The following is a 19,251-nucleotide window of genomic DNA, read 5'->3' on the forward strand; positions in this document are numbered from 1 at the left end:
TTCTAACCGTATTTTAGAAGTATGACTAAAACAATAGCTCTTCCGTTTTGTTTCTCAAATCCTTATAAAAACTTACTCACAGACAACTTCTCTTGTTCTCAGATATTTCGAATTTCTCTCAGGGCTTTTATGGTTTTTTTTTTTAATTTTAATTCCACAATTTTTAAGTATATAAAACTCGAATCATTGTCAAATCTGCAGCAAAGTTAGATCCAATTCCCACCGTCCCCATAGAGGCCTTGAAACTGATCCCAGTAACACCAACTGAAATTGTTTTTGTTATTTACTCTGCATTTTTAAAGTATGTGAATTACCCATATTGTTGTTCCAGTTTTATCATCCTTCAGGCGTATTCTCAGTGTTAGGCTATTTGCCAGGCATTATCCAAAATCTTATTTAGCAAACATTTATTATTAAATCCTGACTGTACGTAATAGACTGAAGATGAAGAAATATTCTTTGGCAGCGGTTCCCAGTACTTAGAAGTGAAGCAAACAGAAACATGATACATAGACTTTGTTTAAAGATACAGACACTCAGGCATTAGAGAGTAGTTCTCAAAATTATGTATACATGTGCATACATTTGCGTGTGCACGCACTTTGAAGTGTTTTATCTTTCTGTCAGTGCGACAGGGAAAACCTATAGAGCTGACTAGAAGTCAGTATGTGATGGGGGGCTGTCGAGTGAAAATTTTGAGATTCGTGTATGTGAGAGCAGATCATGTCAACTTTAGGATTACTTACGGCTATAACTTTGGCTTTATTAACTTGAATTTTAAATTTTCTTTTGCAAAGTACGAAACAGACGCATCACTTAAATTCATTTCTAGCTCTTTGATCCTTGTCAAGTTGCTGCTGTCAGATCAGAATTGAAAGCCTGTAGGCATAAAGGGGCTGTTTCAGAAGAAACTTGGGGAGGATTTAAAAATTACAGCCTTAAACTCACGACTCGGGAGATTGCACTCATAGAAGTGAAGAGTGCAAGGCACACCACAGCTGCAAAGCAAAGGTGCTTTGGATCCAGTCATTGTAGAAAATGTATTGATTAGAAACAAGCCAGAGCTGGGCCTGATGGTATAGGCCTGTTATCCCAAATACTAAAGCGGCTGGAGCAGGAAGACCTCAATTTCAAGGCCTGAGCTCAATAACAAGTTTGAGGCCAGCCTAGGCACCTCAGTCAACCCTGTCTTGGAGATAACGGCTCAGTGGAGAAGAGAAGTATTTTATATGCATTTCTGCCCAACTGCTAAAGTTTGTTTTAAATGTATATTTTGAGTATAGACTCATTCTTTCTAGGCTAAAACATACTATTTAAATTTTAAAAAATAGCTGGAAAATTCTGAGCATGGAAACGAGGTTGCCTTGCTCCTACACAGTTGTGGATGGGTGTGGGTATAGCTCATATCACAACCCCATCCCCCAGCCTGTGATCCTCCCATATTGGCCAGCATTTGTTATTCACTCATTCATTCATTCATTTATTTATTCATTCATTCATCTCTTCATTCATTTTGAAACTTAGACAAGAGTCTCATGTATAACTCTGGCTGGCTTGGAACTCACTATATAGACCAAGCTGGCCTTGAACTTAGAAAGATTAGCCTGCCTGTGCCTTGCAAGTGCTGGAATTAAAAGTGTATACCACAGTTACTAGCCCTCTTTTAAATATACATGTAGGTGTGGGTAGGTGCCTGCAGAGGTCAGAAGACCATGTCCGATTCCCTGGAACCGGAGTGAGCGCCCTCCTTTCCAGTGTGCTCCTCCTTTCACACCTCCTCTTCCTCTCCCCCGAGGAACATAGTGTCCTCCTGAGACAGAGCAGCAGGGACTTGGGTTCAAGCAAGTCGTGACTTCTGAACTTGAGTTTGAAATATTCTGTTGGGAAGTAGAAAAGGGCACACCGGTCACATTGATTTCCAGCTCTTTCAGTCTTGTTAAACTGCTGCTGGAAAAATCAAGACTTAAGTCTGCAGACGTGAAAACAAAGGGACTGTTTTCAGCGATCCTCAGTAAGAAAAACCTAAAATTTATAGTCTGTGGAGGTACTTTGTCCCATTGTTCTATTTATCAGCTGGAATGAGTCTCTTGAGCTGTGTGTAAATCAAGTTTCTCCATGAATAAATAGAAATAGGCATTTTCCGTTGCCCTGCAAAGACACCATGACCAAGGCAACTCTTACAAAGGGAAACATTTAATTGGGTCTGGTTTACAGGTTCAGAGGTTTAGTGCATTCTCATGGCAGAAAGCACGGCAGTGTGCAGGTAGACATGGTGCTGGAGAGGGAGCTGAGAGCTCTATATCTTGATCTGCAGAGAGCAGATGGACACTTTGCTCTACACAGGGTGTAGCTTGAGCATAGAAAACCTCAAAGCACGCCTCCACAGTGACACACTTCCTTCAGAAAGGCCACACCTACTCAAGTAAGGTCACACCTCCCAACAGTGCCAATCCCTGTGAACCAAGGATTCCAATTTATGAGTATATTGGGGCCAAACTTGTTCAAACCACCAACCACCACAATTCATATTCACAAAAATGTTTCAGGGATTAGGATAATGCCTGTGAAGTGTTCATTTTTGTTCTTGGCACCCAGCTTGAGAAGTATTCTCTCTCCCTACTTCTAGAGCCCTTCTGCTTACCCAGACCTTCCTGGGTGCCCAGAGGGGTACAGCTGATGATGACAGTGCCCAACTTAGCAAAAGCAACTGCAGACTGCTTTGCAGTAAAACGCTAATATGCATTAAAACTCAGATGGCCCGAGAGCTTTGAGGTTTTAAGAGAAAATGGCTAGAAAGGGCTAAGGTTTACCCAAATTCATACCTGTGCTGGACGCAGTGCCAAGTGGAGTAGCAATGTGGGGAGTACCCACCCTGAATGCTTGCTGCAGTATTGCACACAGGGAAGGATAACAACAGGGACAGAAGACAGTCTCTCGGTTTGTCAGCTTTCTTAGGCTCCTCTTGATACCAGAATGGTTGCTGGTGCCGGGCAGTTAACATAGTGCTGAGGTGAGGCATGAATAGTCAAGAAGCAGTATTCCTATCGATGGATGAATTGATTTACAAATCACTTCCTGTGTCTGACCAACATCCCATTCCTCGTGTGTATTACTCTATCATTGAACCCTCACAAAACCTGTGCAGATTTTGCCCCTGATTTGTAGATGAAGAAAATGGAAGATGAGAGAAAGTAGGTTACCCAAGGCCACGCAGTAATTGCCGTGAGTCAGTGTGAGCTGAGATCTTATAGGATTCTGTGGCAGTTGCTGCTGTTTCTAAGGTGTATAAAGGGGTAAGGAGAGGGAACATAAAGTGAAATATACAAAGAATACTTTATATAACTGCTAAACTCTTCCTGACTTTAGTTCCTGCTTTTCAGACACCACAGAGATCTTTCTAGAACCCTTTATTGTTATTCTTTTCTCGACGCTACGAGCTAGAAATCATGTGTGGTTGTTTAGTTTTAGCTTGAGGTTCTGAAGTCGCGAGTGAGATGCTGATCTCGGCCTCCTCTTATGAAGGCACACAGAGCAGATATTTTATCAGGAACCATGGGCATTAGGGATCTCCTTCCCTGTGGTAGTCAGGACTTAAACGGGAGGTGAACAGTGCGTTTGCCCAGGTAATATACACTCTACCTATGAGTGGCTCATTTTTAAAAGTATCTTTAAAAGACTTGCTACACATACATTTTGTTCTTGTTGGCTAATATTTCAGTAATGTGAAATGCCAGGCCCTACAGGACACACACTGACTTCTTCAAGATGCATTAGCCTGTGGCCTTGAAAGAGAGAGAAACTTACTGTCGAGAGAATTCTTTATGATGTGTGCCCTCTTCATTAAGTAAAGACTATATCATATAGGCTAGACAATAGTACAGACATGATCTCATATACCAGGAGCTCAGAAGTGTTTTCTCGGGGGATGCGAAATGACATAATTCATTTTGAATTCACCATGTTAAATAGGACTTCAGTGGTAAAATAAAACACAAGCATTTCCATGTAAGAAGTACTCAAAATAAAAGGAATTCTGTGAGAGTAAACTGATTTGAGTGTATTTTATCCAGGTATGAACTTGTCCAAGAATAAATTTAATAGCTAAAAATTTTAAATAATTAAGCTTTACAATGAAAAGCCGGGTGATGTTGGCACACGCCTTTAATCCCAGCACTAGGGAGGCGGATCTCTGAATTTGAGGCCAACCTGGCCTACAGAGTGAGCTCGAGGGCAGCCTGACCTTTGCAGAAAATCCCTATCTCAAAAAACAAAACAAAACAAAAAAGGAAAGATAAAATGCAAAACTAAATATGGTGGTATAAAAATAACCTATAATTCCAGCACTGGGGAAGTTGAGATGTGGGGGCAGGGGGATTGCTATGAGTTTGAGAGGAGCCTAGACTACTAGAGACTGTGTATCAGAAACTAAAGAGCAGCAACAGAAAAGTTCAAGGGGCTAAGAATATAGATAAGTGACAGAATCCATGGCCCATGGCCCCGAGTTCAGTAGTAAGGAGTGGGAAAAGAATGAAGGAAGAAAGGAAGGCGGGAAGGGAGAAAGAAGGAAAGCAGGACAGCAAACAGAGATCCGGTGTTTTTTGCTTCATGGCTATGTATTTAATTTTATTTTTGAATAATGCATCCATAAATCCTTCCTATTTTTCTCTTATTTGTTTTCGTTCAAAGCAGATTTTGACCATTTTGACTATAGTCAATGCAGTTAACTTGTTTTTGGTATTTTTATACTTTAAAATCGAGAGCTACCAAGTCTTTTTTTTTTTTTTTTTAACTAACATACAGTAAATTGTAAAGAAAAAGGATACTGTTGTTTTGCCCCAATTCTTTGGAGGGTATTTGCAAAAGAGTGGGCCAAGTGACAGTTCCAAGCTGCCTGACTAGGCATTTCTTCCTAAATAGATGGAGAGGATTAGTATTCTAAAAGTACAGTCCTTCTTTTTTTCAAGCTGCTCTCTTCCTTCTAAATTGATAAGGAAGCAAGCACTATGCTTGTCGTGAGAACTGGAATCATTGTCTTATGGGCCAGCTCTTGAGTGACGGTGGTGATGCTGATGACCTGAGGAGACTTAGAAAACAAAACCGAGAAGACAATGGCTTGTAAGTGCAGTGTCAGGAGAATTAGGGCTTTAATGTCTGATAGGAAACAACAAAAGAGTATTCAGGACTAGTGAAGAAGACAGTGTGTCCCTTTCAGGTTAAAGGTAGAGGCAAGTGAGGTCAGCTAGAGCTAAGTCAGAGATGACAGGCCAACACACACAGAAGGTAGAAATGCAAGTGACTGTAGACCAGAGAACATTTGACCACTAAAGATGCAGAGCCAACCTTCTGTGTGTGTGTGTGTGTGTGTGTGTGTGTGTGCGCGCGCGCGTGCGTGTGCGCACGCTTGTGAGTTGGAAGTGTAGTTAGACAGAGATTCTGACTTGACAGAAAAGACATCCCTCTAGACAACATTAGGAAAAAATAATTATAACCTGCCAGTTATAACAGTGTCAGTTTAAAGACTTCTGCCCTAAATCAGCCTCTGTTGACTTACAGATTTATAGCTAATCCATTTTAATTCTTGTAGCGATTCTAACTACATTTATTTCACTTAAAAATGTTATGTAATTTGATACCTTTTCTCATTTTTAATGACATAATGTTGTTCAAGAAACAGTTGCTCAGAATGTTCTAGCCTCCTACAATTTAAAATAAAGTGTTAGGAATTTGGCCTTGACTCTAGGGAGTTCGTTCAATGCCATTTTGGAAGTATGCACATACAGGCAGGTACACAGATAATGGGTTTAAAAAGTGAATATTCACGTTATAGTGTTACAACATCATTTTTGGATACATTTTACTGAAAACACCCAAGGTAAGGCTTCATCTTTAGAATGACTTTGTTTTCTGTAACGTCTAGTAGTATGAATGGCACTGTTCATTGCCACCCGTGTTCATTTAATGGCATTTAATGAGAACAGATACATAGTTCACTTACTAAAAGAATTTTTTTTGAGGAAGGAAACAAAGACAGCGTTTTGCTTCAAGTCAGTTATTGTTTTCTTGAGATTAGAAGCCTTGAAGTTTGGTGTCCAACCGTATAATTTTACCCACTAATTAGACCAATATTTGAGATTGAGGACACAAAAACAAGTCTTCAGTCCAGTCTTAGACCTGCCACTTGTCACACAAACAGCTCTAATCAGGTTAGCTTTGTGCAAGGATGGCCAAATGTTACCTTAGTTTGTACACATCTATTTATACCTATGTATTTATATGTATGAGCTCTCCTAAAAGTCTAGTGTTCCTGGTTCACTATGTATATGTGTGTTATTCTCTCAGAAGCTGAAGCAGATCCATGTTATTACAAGTCAGATTCGAGTCATGCCTCATACATACCTATGTTCTCTCACACGTCCCAGCTATAGTACAGGGAAGCTTGGATTAAATGCCTAAATCATTTTCTTTTTTTCTAGACACATATCATATATATGATATATGTATATCATATATATCACTTACGTAACATGTAAATGGTAAAGAAATTTGCTGGAGTATAGTTGAGTAGTAGAGCAATTGTCTGGCATGCCTGAGATCCTCCCTGGGTTCACTACCAAACTGAAAAAGGAAACAGTCCTGATTTCCATGACCCTAACAAGTCATGTATTTTTCACTTTTTAGTAAAGTATTTTGTCGTTCCCATATTTGTGTATAATCTTTTATACAGAGATATCACCACTACCTTATATGTGACTTCCCCATGTATTTCTGTGTTATGAACATTTCTATAGATTAGTTCTAATGGCTGTTTTAAGTTGATGTCTGTTAATGTCTTGGCATGCTTTTGTTTAAATGAGGGTATCTAAGCTCGTGCCCTAACCACCTCTATTAATATGAGGTTTCCTACGACGGTTTAAAAGAGGAAACATTCTATTAATGGTGGCCCATTTCACGTAAAAAGCATGTGTGTACGTTTACTTTTAAGTTGCTCTTGGCAGAAGTTCATTTCCCACGGAATGAAGTACATGCTCGTCAACTCCGCCATCTGCTCCTGCTAGATGTGCAGTCCCGAGTGCTTGCTTTTGCTTCTGGTAGTTCTCCATGCATATGTGTATGTGTGTATTTCTCTTCAGAAGGGGAGGGTAACGTCTTCTGTCGGAATGCACACTCCACCCTCTCTGATAAGCTTGTGGTAAGATTAGCTTCCTTTACGCACAGCGGTCATCTCCTTAGCGCACAGCACTTAGCTCCCATGACGCGCAGGGTGGAGTGTATTGCAGCCATATTCACCTCTCATTTGTGTGTTTGATGTGGCATTTATATTACGTAGGAGTAATTTTTTTTCTGATTTTTTTTTCTTGTGTCACCAGTGCACCTATTCCATTCTTCCATCGCTGTGCTCCTGTGAACATTTCCTGCTATGCCAAGTTTGCAGAGGCCCTGATCACCTTTGTCAGTGACAATAGTGTCTTACACAGGCTGATTAGTGGAGTAATGACCAGCAAAGAAATTATATTGGGACTTTGCTTGTTATCACTAGGTAATTGTTTTTCTCATTATTAGCTGTTTCATAGTACTGCAGATGGCTGTTCTGTCTTTAGCCAAAATATGCATACAGTTGGGGATCGGTGTAAAATGTTTGACTGCCCGTGGCCAAAATAACTGTTTCAGATTACATTTACTTATAAATATATACATAAATGTATGTATGGCATATATCTGAAACTCTTGTTGCTTTGTTTTTTGCTTTGATTAAAGACTTGTTTCCCCACGCTTGGTTACTGTCAGAGTTGATTATCTTTAATATTAGCCAGAGGCTCCTCTGAATGATTTATCAATCCTCTTGTTTTTAGATATCATTCCAAAGGTATATTTATACATAAGAGAAGCTATTCTATATAGAGAGAACATATAAGAATCTTATATATTATAAGAGCATAGATTTACTTTTGATGTATGTAATTTTACATTTTTGCTATAGTTTATAGTATTGCCTTGCTGGGAGAAATGAGGAAATCTCCACTTGTTAGCCGGAGAATTATTTAGTCAATAATTAGATTCTAAAAGTTAATATTATTTTGAAAATTAAAAAAAAAAACCCTACATGATTCTAAAACTATAGAATTGCCTATGAAAGTTTATAAGATTTCTTACTTGGGAGAGATGAGCTAGTAGGAACCAAACAACTATTTTATTGCATAAGTAAAGTTAGTGTTGGTGTATGTTTAATAGCAGTTGTATTCATGGAGACAGTGTTTTCTTTTTGCATAGTGGTACATGACTCAGTTTAAGTAATGCCGCTGTACACATGAATTATAGGTCTGTGATGTTTCAAAGACTCACATCTGTTCTCTTATTCCTGTCCCTTTACGGTTCAAATAGTACCTTTAAACTCCTATACACAGACCTAACCATTTCTTTAGCTTTGTAGATGGCCCACAGAAATGTGACTGGAAAAAAAAGTCACTTGGTTTTCTGAAATGGTTGATACTTTAACCAAAAACACATGCACAAACTTTAAGATTAATAATGTGAATTCATTGGAATTCCACTTTTATTAGAATATTCCTCTCCTGCTGCAGAAGAAAAGAATATAAGTCCATGATATCTTTGTTCATTTCTTTGTGGAGTGGGCTTCAGATGATTAAATGTTTACAAAGTGTTATTCAGAACTGTTATTTCTCACATGACGGTTAAGTGCCCCCTTTTTCAGGAATTTTAATTATGTTTTTGGCTCACTGGCATTGAGTTGGGGATAGATAAGGGAGTTTTCTGAGTAACTCAACCCAAGGAACAGAGGAAAAGGTTTGCAGTGAGTTGAGAAATGAGGTCCATGGGGATTTGGCTTTAGTACTTTAAGGATTGTATATTATATAATATAATATATTATATAGTAGGCTCATACCCCCTATATGAGTTGTACAGTTAAATGTAAACTATTAGACAATGTTAAAATGCCATCTAGTTTGTTGAGTTAGAGAAGTTTGTCCTGAGACAGTACAGGCTGCTCGGGGCAGTAATTGGTCTGTAGCTACACGTTATGGTTTGTGTGTGTGTTTTCGTTTTGGTCACCAACATGACATGTCATGCTCTACACCTGTTGTGCTGATGTCTGTGTGCATGTCTGATGTCACCCTGGTTGCTGTGCAGTCAGCATTCACATTAGCATGCGTTCTCTTCTGTAGTTTGTAACCCACGCAGTTAGGACCTTTGGTTTTCTGACATGCTGTTTAGATGTGTGAACCATAGTATCAGAAACAGCCTGTCCCTTTCCAAAACTGTGGTCATGAACTAAGTCCAATAGCATCAAATTATTCCTGTAGGAAAAACAACACTCGTGTGTCTTTCTCTTTGTGTCCCCTTGTGTTTTTCAAACGATATCCTCTGTGTTCTCTGTCTTCCCTGCAGTTCTGTCCATGATTTTGATGGTGATTATCCGGTATATCTCAAGAGTGCTAGTGTGGATCCTAACGATTCTGGTCATCCTGGGTTCACTAGGTAAGCGCTTCTCTTCCTCTTTGTTTTCATGATGCCTAATTGATTTCATGGTGGAAACTGAAATAAAAAGAAGAAAATGAAATTTTTATTTTCCTGTGCTATTTCTTCTTCTCCAGAACGAGTGTTTATTTTTGCCTCGGGGGGGTTATCATAATTAGAGTCTCATTTCCTCATTTCACTCTGGTTAGCACTTGAAACACATCCCCTTTTCTCTGTGCATGAGTAAGAGCACACAGCATTTAATTAACATTTTGAGCTGCGTTGCCTGACTCCCCATTTGTGTCTCTAATCTGACTAGTGCCCGTCCTTCTGCTGTTCACACCTGCCTTTACATTTCCCTCTCCCTTGTGTTTCTATATGCACTGTTTTCTGACAGTCTTCACTGTATCTAAGCTATTCCTACTTTCACAATTGGTAACCTGTGTTTAATTGTAAGATACTGATAATCCTGTGATTGTCAAAGATGGAGTCATATGATAGCGTTGCCTTTTCACAGTTAGCACATTCCTACCTTCCTGCGCTACAGACTCCCCTCTGTTCACTCATGCCTCTTAGCCTTGTCAAATAACCAGAGCTTTTACATCCAAGGTATTATTATATTTAAAATATTGTTTTTACACACTGTGCCTTAAGAGTTTATTTAGCCTTGCCTTGAAAGGTCTTCGACTTACATTTACATTTAAGGTTCGGTTTCTTGGACTAATCTTCTGGATCCTGTGCCTGTAAGGCTTTCTGAGTTTGTCATTTGGCTCACCTATGTATTGACTGAATTCAGATGATGTATTCACGAGGGACTTAATGGATTCTGCATTTTCCCAGTTCTTGATGATCCAATATTGCCTTTACCTTGACGTGCACATTTTGGATTCTCTGGGTAGAAGCATATTCAGGCACATATGTTCCTTCCTGCCTTCACTCTACCCCCAGAATCCTCAGAATGACCATATTGCATTTTGTTTCTTTGCCTGATTTCACCCCTTAGAGATTTTTATGTGTTGTCCTGTAGCCCTATAATGTAAAGGTTTTAAAAGATGAGTTTGTTTCCTAGCCTCGCCTGGCGTCTTTTGGGGATGGCTCCTTCCCACCTCTGAAGCACTGTTTTTGTTTCTATATCTGATCATTGTTCCTGTCCCAGGGGTTTATTTCTTCTAAAACTTGTTGCTTATTCTGTGATAGTTTACAGTCCTCTGAACAGCCTTGCTATTCTCTCTTACACTGGGATGAATTGGTCGGGCTGACTCTGTTCCCTCTTGGTTCATTTTCCCACTGTCAGTCCACGTCTGGCAAGACAGGGAGGGCCTGAGATTCGATCCTTAGTTCCACTCTATCTCTTCTTCCTCCTCTCCTCTGCGTTTTTCTTTTGCCCGCCAGCCTTTGAGTCTGACTCATGTTCAGATACATAGCTTTCATCATAAACCTAAGTCTACCACAGTAGCACATGGTATTTCCTGTTACTTAGCTTCCCCCAATTTCAGTTTTCCTGTTTGCGAAATGAATGATGACCGTTTACTGTGGGTCACAGCAGTAGAGGGATCAGCGCAGGAGTTAGCACCCGCTAAGTGGCGTCATCCCTGAAGTAGGTGCATTCAGTCTGATCTCCCAGAGCTTCAGCTCCTCTCAGAACGGTCTATTCCTGTTTGTAGAGAATGCAGAATTGCTTTGGTTTTCCGATGTGTTGAGCAGTTTCCCAAGCAGCTTTCTGGTACCTTGGGGGCTTCCAAGAGGAAGAAATATTTTTACATACTTTTAACTAGTTTGGTTTCCACCAGTTTTCGTTAGAAGAAAACTCATTTACTATTCACCAGCAAGCATGACAGGGAACCTATAGATGGAGGTCTGGTTGATAAGTGCAGAACTTAGTCCAGTTTTTATCTGTCAGACATGATTTATACTACTCTCCCTCAACTCTGCTTTGAATGGCCCTTCCTTGTGGTAGCCAGTGACTCTTTTCCAGGGAAGTCTGGCATCCGGGTATCCTTCCACCCATACCTCCTAGCATGTCTTTCTTGCTACTCACTTTAGAATGGATCAGTGGTCTCTGTAGGCTTAGAGAAGGAACTCCCCTAGTACTCATGGTCTTGCCTCAGCCTCCTAGACTTCCTTCTGGAATGCTCTTTCCCTGGGCACTCTCAGAAGCTGATCTCTCTCAGGCGTTATTGTCTTGCCCACACACATCATCTCAGGGAGGCCTTGTTATCAGTGTTTTAAAAAAGCTGCAGCACCTTCCTCAGCCCAGCCCTGTCCTGTCTAGATTTCCCCCTTAGATTTTACATTCTCTTGTGAGTTGTTTCTGTAAGCTTCCATTTCCTCATTGCTGTGTAAGCTCAGTGAGCAGAGACGGTGAGGATCTGTTTACTGCCCTGTCCCTGGTGGATAGGTGCTAAATAAATGCCTTGAGTGAAAATTGTGGTATATATGGACGTGGGTTTGCCTTGCTCTTCAGCCTTTTCATATCTGAGCTAGTATTAGAGATAAAAGTTCTTCATGCTCAGAACCCAGTGCATTCAGAGATTTCCTGCTTTGTTCCCACCTTTGGGGAGAACTACTCTTTCATACACTCTGTCTGTTATTCGTTATTTCATCTCTGTTCAAACATTTAATCAACTGCATGGCGGTCGGCACCAGGCTTTGTTTTTACCAGTTTCTCTTGGAGGTATCTGTTGTTACAGCTTCATGGTCAGTGATGGATATGTTGAGAAAGTCTAATCGATACACTGAAGGACCTGTAGACACTTAATATGGAAGCTACCTTCCTTCTTGTGATACCAAAGACAACCACATGCTTTCTAGTTAAGTGAATTGTCACTGTGTCCCAAATGGTGATAAAAGTGTAGGTCCAGAAAGTTAAGTATCTATGTCCCATATTTTCTTGTATTGATATTTGCAAAACCAACTGTCATGTATCTCCAGGTGGCACCGGTGTACTATGGTGGCTATATGCAAAGCAGAGAAGGTCCCCCAAAGAAACAGTTATTCCTGAACAGCTTCAGATCGCGGAAGACAATCTGCGGGCGCTCCTCATCTATGCCATTTCTGCTACGGTGTTCACTGTGAGTTGGATGCCAGTGGAGAGAGATCTCAGTGTTATGTGCATGTGATCCTAAACGGAATGGAAACTCACTCTGGCCATAGTGGAGTTCCAGTTCCAAGTCTGGTAGAGGCTTCTCTGATTAATGAATGTCCTTTGATGCAACTGTTCGTTCTGCCCTGCGTGCTTTTTTGAGTTAATTTTCACTTGGGATGTTTATATTGACATTTGCTAATAACACATTTTTATTGTCATAATATAATTACATTTTTGGAAACAGTTTTCCATATTGCTGAATAATACATTAAGAAGTACAGTATTGTTCCTCTTACTTGTCCATTTGTTATTTTCCCTTTTATTTAAGACTTACCTTTTAACAATAGATGTGGTATTGTGATATGCATTCTACTTAAACATGTGTTATATAGCGAAAAATCTTACTGACTAGCCTATAGTTAAGTGAGAGATAATCTCAAGGTTTGTTTGTTTGTTTGGTTTTTTTTTTTTGAGCAGGCTAATAATAACAATAATGGCATTAAAAGTATTGGCCCCAAAGATACTTGTTAGTTACGCTTCTTCGACTAGAGTTCTTTATGCTAGCTTCAAGAGGTGGAGACTGAGTAGCAAGAACCCACCTAAGGAGTTTCAGGCAACAAGAGGTGAAGCACAGAGTACTTTCCTTGCTTGAGCTGGTGGAACGTAGCTCTGCCAACACTGCTCAGAGTGATAGGCACCTCTGTGCAAATGAAGAGTCTAGTCCTGACTGACAACACATTTCAGCTGTAATTACTGGGGAAAGGGAAGGTCTTCATAGACTGAGAAAGTTGCGTTAGAAGTGTGCACGGCTCTGCAGTTTGTGTTTTCCAGTTAGAGACGCGGCGCTCTCCCTTCTTCCCTCCGCTCAGGTCATTCTCTTCCTGATCATGCTGGTTATGCGTAAACGCGTCGCTCTCACCATCGCCTTGTTCCACGTGGCTGGCAAGGTCTTCATACACCTGCCTCTGCTAGTCTTCCAGCCCTTCTGGACTTTTTTTGCTCTCGTCTTATTTTGGGCATACTGGATAATGACACTTCTCTTCCTTGGCACTACTGGTAAGAAGAAATGCAGTTTCTTCCTCCTGTTTATGAATCTAATTTGCACCCGTGTATTTTAAGTCATCAGAGAGGGTTGGGTGTGTAGCTCAGTATAGAATGTTTGCCCACATGAGTGACAGCCTGTTGATTCCTAGTGCACACACACACACACACACACACACACACACACACACACACACACACACACAATACACACACTACACACACACACACTACACACACACAATACACTACACACACACTACACACACACAATACACACTACACACACACTATACACACACACTACACACTACACACACAATACACACTACACACACACAATACACACACTACACACACACACACACACACACACACACACCCCAGAGAGATACAATTCTTCATACATTTGTTGACAAAGATACAGTAGCCATCAATCTTAACAAGAGTGGGCACCCATAACATATTCCCAACTTCATGACTTTTAGCAGATCTTAGCAATTAGGATCTAAGCCAGCTACACCCTAACACTGTTTAATTTCAAGAGGGTCATGGATTTGAAGTGAATTCTCAGTTTGCTTAGGTATTTGGATCCATTTTGTAACGAATTAATAAATTCATAGCCTCTGAGCCTTGCTTTACAGTCCAGAGTCATCCTGGACTACTCTTGAGTTCCTGATATGGTAGTGGACTCAGGACCAAATGTTAAGACATTGGTGTTAACCTTGAGAGGTGAGGTTAGTGATAGTGACTTTGTGTGAAGCTTCTCTGTCCAGTCAGTTCAGACTCCATAAAGGAATAGGACATTATTTCTATGCTTAGAGAATGGTTTAGATCTATAATTACTAGACAAATAAAACCCTGGAAAGAAAGAAAGAAAAAGAGACAGGCAGACAGACTGGGAGGGAGGAAGGAAGGGAGGGAGGGAGGGAGAAAGCAACAATTGATGTGTTTGAACATTCAGGCCCAAATAACTGATAATAGAATTAGAACTATATTTAAATAGATTAGTTTAAACACTTTTGTCGATGCTTTAGAAGAGACCAAAATGTGTAATTGTGTAATGTATAGTTTTACAACTTTTTAAAGCTATGAGGATCGAGTCCCTTAGTGAAGCACTAAGAGCCGGCATATTTACGCCTAGGTCGCAGGGAGTGGCATGTGTTGTGGGAAATCCTGCTGCTCTCTTACGTTCAGTAGCCAAGTGTCTTGGTTTCTGCTTTATGTGATGCTTCTTTGTTGCCTTGACATTTTCCCAGGCAGTGCTGTTCAGAATGAACAAGGTTTCGTGGAGTACAAAATCTCTGGGCCTTTGCAGTACATGTGGTGGTACCACGTGGTCGGCCTGATTTGGATCAGTGAGTTCATTCTCGCCTGTCAGCAGATGACTGTGGCAGGAGCTGTGGTAACATACTACTTTACAAGGTGAGGCTTCTTTACCTGTGAGAAAACCCTAGTTCATTCGGGTAGCCATGGCTACAGGAGAAGATAGTGGGGCTGAGGCTACAACAGGTTCACTTCTGTTTGTTTGTTTGTTTGTTTGTTTGTTTGTTTGTTGTTTGTTTGTTTGTTTGAAGACGGAGTTGGAAAGGAATGTGACCAACGTACAGTTGATAACTCTGTGGTTGGTTATTCCTTCTTTCACACTTGGCTATAATTGCCTAAAACCCAGTTCCAGCACAGCAGACTCTGATGGGACCTAAGGACCTATAAGGAAGTAAACTTTGTTGAGTGTCAGGTGTAAAAAGCCTCATTTGTTTCTCTCAGAAGAACTGTTGTGAGACCCCTTTGCTAACTTCAGGATTGAGACCTAAAGGAATAAGCCTTACAGTAGTGTATTCTCAAGAGCTACAGTGTTTTTGAGACAGCTGGCTGGCCCACACTAGGCTGGCCTGAGACTTAGAGGTCTGCTGCCTCTGCCTGTTCTACACCACACCTGGCCAGCTGTAGACTGTTTCTTAAAATTCCATTTTCTAATGATACAACTTATTCCTTAAATAGTCATTAATAAGAACTTGCAAAACCAGTTTGATCTAAAGTGGAGAGCTTAGTAATTGCTCTGTTGATGTTGTAGAGATGTGAAGCTGATTTTGTAACATTTTTAGTGGTTACTTTGTCAGTTTCTCCTAAAGCTAGATAATATTGCTGTGTGTGTTTTTTTTTTTTTACATTGCAGTCGATTCCAGACCATATATATTTGTGTTTCCTTCCTGTTCTAGACTTTGTTTTAATTATCATCTTGATCATTTTAAAAACAGGGATAAACGGAATTTGCCTTTCACACCTATTCTGGCATCAGTGAACCGCCTTATTCGTTACCACCTCGGTACTGTGGCCAAAGGATCCTTCATTATCACCCTCGTCAAGATCCCCAGGATGATCCTTATGTATATCCACAGTCAGCTCAAAGGGAAGGTAAGAGTGCTATGCTTAGTCAGATTCTCTTGGGCACACCAGACCTCATTTCTGCACATAGTAGGATATAAATGTTTTCTTCAGAGGCTGAACAAAGTGGGATCCCATTCTTCCTCCCTATCTCCCATCTATATATCCCACATGCCCTGAAAAAAAATGTCTGGTACAGCTCAGTTAGCCAAATGTCCCCGTAAGTGACAGCAGAGGTCAGTGAGTCTAACAGTAAGTCTCTTAACCTCTGAGCAGAACCAGGGGAAGTGGCCTTTGACATTGGTCTGGGAAAGGATTTTCCTCTTTGAACAGGAAGAACAAGAAACCAAAGTGAGCCTGAGGAGTCAAGAAATCCACAAAATCTGTAAATCTCCTGAAGGGTTAACTGACTAACATATATGAATCCCTACTGACTAACATATATGAATCCCTACTGACTAACATATATGATGAATTCCTACTGACTAACATATGAATCCCCACTGACTAACCTATATGAATCCCTACTGACTGACTAACATATATGAATCCCTACTGACTGACTAACATATATGAATTCCTACTGACTAAAATATATGAATCCCTACTGACTAACATATATGAATCCCTACTGACTAACATATATGATGAATTCCTACTGACTAACATATATGAATCCCTACTGACTAGCATATATGATGAATTCCTACTGACTAACATATATGAATCCCTATTGACTAACATATATGAATCCCTACTGACTAACATATATGATGAATCCCTACTGACTAACATATATGATGAATTCCTACTGACTAACATATGAATCCCCACTGACTAACCTATATGAATCCCTACTGACTGACTAACATATATGAATCCCCACTGACTAACATATATGAATCCCTACTGACTAACATATATGAATCCCTACTGACTAACATATATGAATCCCTACTGACTAACATATATGAATCCCTACTGACTAACATATATGAATTCCTACTGACTAACATATATGATGAATTCCTACTGACTAACATATATGAATCCCCACTGACTAACATATATGAATCCCTACTGACTAACATATATGAATCCCTACTGACTAACATATATGAATCCCTACTGACTAACATATATGAATCCCTACTGACTGACTAACATATAGAATCCCCACTGACTTTGGAAGTAGTGTGAACTTCAACATAGTTTTGTTCCCAACCTGCCTTTTCCTGGAAACTGGTCCTGACTCCCTTCTCCAAGCACGTTCTCTCCCTCTTCTGCACCCTCACACCATACTGTCACCAACCACACCAACTCTAACCATTCGGTGTCTGACATTTATTTTGTCTTGCTGGTTCTCTATGTCTTCCTCTAGCATATATGCAGTCGTTAGTAAATAAATTGTTGTTTTGAAGTGATTTGAAAATAATTCAGCCATTATATTGGAAGAGGGAAGGCATGGGTATAGAGGCCCTGAAATTATACTGTGGCTTTAAAATCTTAATGTTTCTCGCATTTGAAGGGATGCTCATGGTGATTAGATTTTTGCTTCTGTGTTTGTTTATTGTTCTGCCTTTTCCTCTCTCAGGAAAACGCTTGTGCACGATGCATGCTGAAATCCTGCATTTGCTGCCTTTGGTGTCTTGAAAAGTGCCTGAGCTACTTAAACCAGGTAACGTACACTATGTGTGACCCACTTTCAAACGGACATGTGCCGTTCCTCCTTCCAGGATAAATTAATTGAACTCAATTGAAAGAAACTGCGTTTTTCTTCTGGTATTATACATCGTTCCTTGACTGAGTATGCTTGTTCCTGTTTTTAAACTAGAGTGTTTGCTCACTGACATCGTTATTATGTTAATTTTAGTTTTAATACATGGATAAACATGTCATCTTTCTGAAAAAAATGGTCCCTATTCTCTTAATTCACATTTTCTTTTGTTTGGTTGCTTTTTTGTTTGGTTAGTTTGGATTTTCTTTTTCTTTTTTCTTTTTTTTTTTCTTTTTTTGTTCTTGCATTATTTAAGTAGTGTTTGAAAGCTTTACTTCAGTAGAAATCTTGCGTGGGTACTTAGTCCTTTTTAGACCCTGACTCCTCTGCACAGTCTCTGCTCTTGGCAGATAGCTTGTTTTTTGTTGTTTTGTTTTGGTCAAACACTGAGATCTCTCAAGTATTGACCTGAGGAATATTATCAGAGAAAGTGTTGTTTCTTTTCTGTCTCTGTGTCTCTGTGTGTGTCTACATGCATGGAACCCTCATGTGTGTGTGTGTGTGTCTCGTCTCTGTGTGCATCTACATGTGTGGAGTCCTGGAGTAGATGTGTCCATGTCTCTGTGTGTGTGCACCCACATAGTAGAGTCCTGAGGTCGGTGTCTAATGTCTTCCCCTTCCGTTGACCACCTGTGTTTTGAGACAGGGTCTTCTCTTTCTGAACCTAGAGCTTGCTGATGGAGTTAGCCTTGTTGGTCACTCAGTTCTGGGATTACAAGTGTGTGGCACTGTGCCCAGATTTTACATGATTCTAAGGACTCAAGTCCTCATGCATGGCAAGCACTTTACCGACTGAGCCACTGTCCCAGCCCTAGGAAATACTACTTTGAAGGCTGATTGAAGGGGTTGACACTTGGGGACACAGGTTAGGCCTCCCTCTGTGTTTCTCTATCTAAACAAATAGAACGTGCTGGGGAGTTACCTTGTCCTCATTTGCCCTGTCGTTTACTGTGTTGTCTGTGTGTCTGTGTGTGTGAATGCATATGTGTATATGTGTGTGTGTCTATGTGTGTGTCTCTGTGTGTGTCCTGCATAGCTAGTGTGTTTGCCCCCTGAGCATCTTGTTTATTGTGTGTGGTGTGTGTGTGTCTGTGTGTCTGTCTGTGTTTGTGTGTTGTGTGTATGTGTGTGTGTCTGTGTGTGTGTGTGTGCGCACGCGCGCACGCTGCATAGCTAGCATGTTTGCCCCTTGAGCCCTTGCCAGCCCTTTTCATCGTCTATTTTTTTATTTTTATTTTATTTGTATGAGTACACTGTAGCTGTGTTCAGACACACCATTAAGGGGGCATTGGATCCCATTTCAGATGGTTGTGAGCCACCGTGTGGTTGCTGGGAATTGAACTCAGGACCTCTAGAAGAATAGTCAGTGCTCTTAACTGCTGAGCCATCTCTCCAGCCCTCATCGCCTATTTTTTGTTTACTTTCCCATTCCCTAACGATCAATTTGAATGTATTGATGCCCTCATTCAGCAAGCCAAAGCGAAATTGA

The 19,251-nt window shown here is 40.4% G+C and overlaps 1 protein-coding gene across 6 annotated transcripts in view; it reads left to right on the plus strand.

The window, feature by feature from the left end:
* The window catches only part of Slc44a1 (solute carrier family 44 member 1), a 180,309-nt gene that overhangs the window by 94,652 nt on the left and 66,406 nt on the right, over positions 1-19,251 (plus strand). For all 6 annotated transcript variants that reach the window (XM_087551430.1, XM_087551431.1, XM_087551428.1 and 3 more), the window contains 7 exon segments: positions 7,368-7,537; positions 9,406-9,495; positions 12,406-12,545; positions 13,429-13,615; positions 14,860-15,025; positions 15,859-16,015; positions 17,580-17,663. In XM_087551430.1, the coding sequence (XP_087407556.1) occupies positions 7,368-7,537; positions 9,406-9,495; positions 12,406-12,545; positions 13,429-13,615; positions 14,860-15,025; positions 15,859-16,015; positions 17,580-17,663 (994 nt within the window).

The sequence above is a fragment of the Rattus norvegicus genome, chromosome 5, assembly GCF_021556685.1.
Source record: "Rattus norvegicus strain SHRSP/BbbUtx chromosome 5, alternate assembly SHRSP_T2T, whole genome shotgun sequence".
Classification (NCBI taxonomy): Eukaryota; Metazoa; Chordata; class Mammalia; order Rodentia; family Muridae; genus Rattus; species Rattus norvegicus.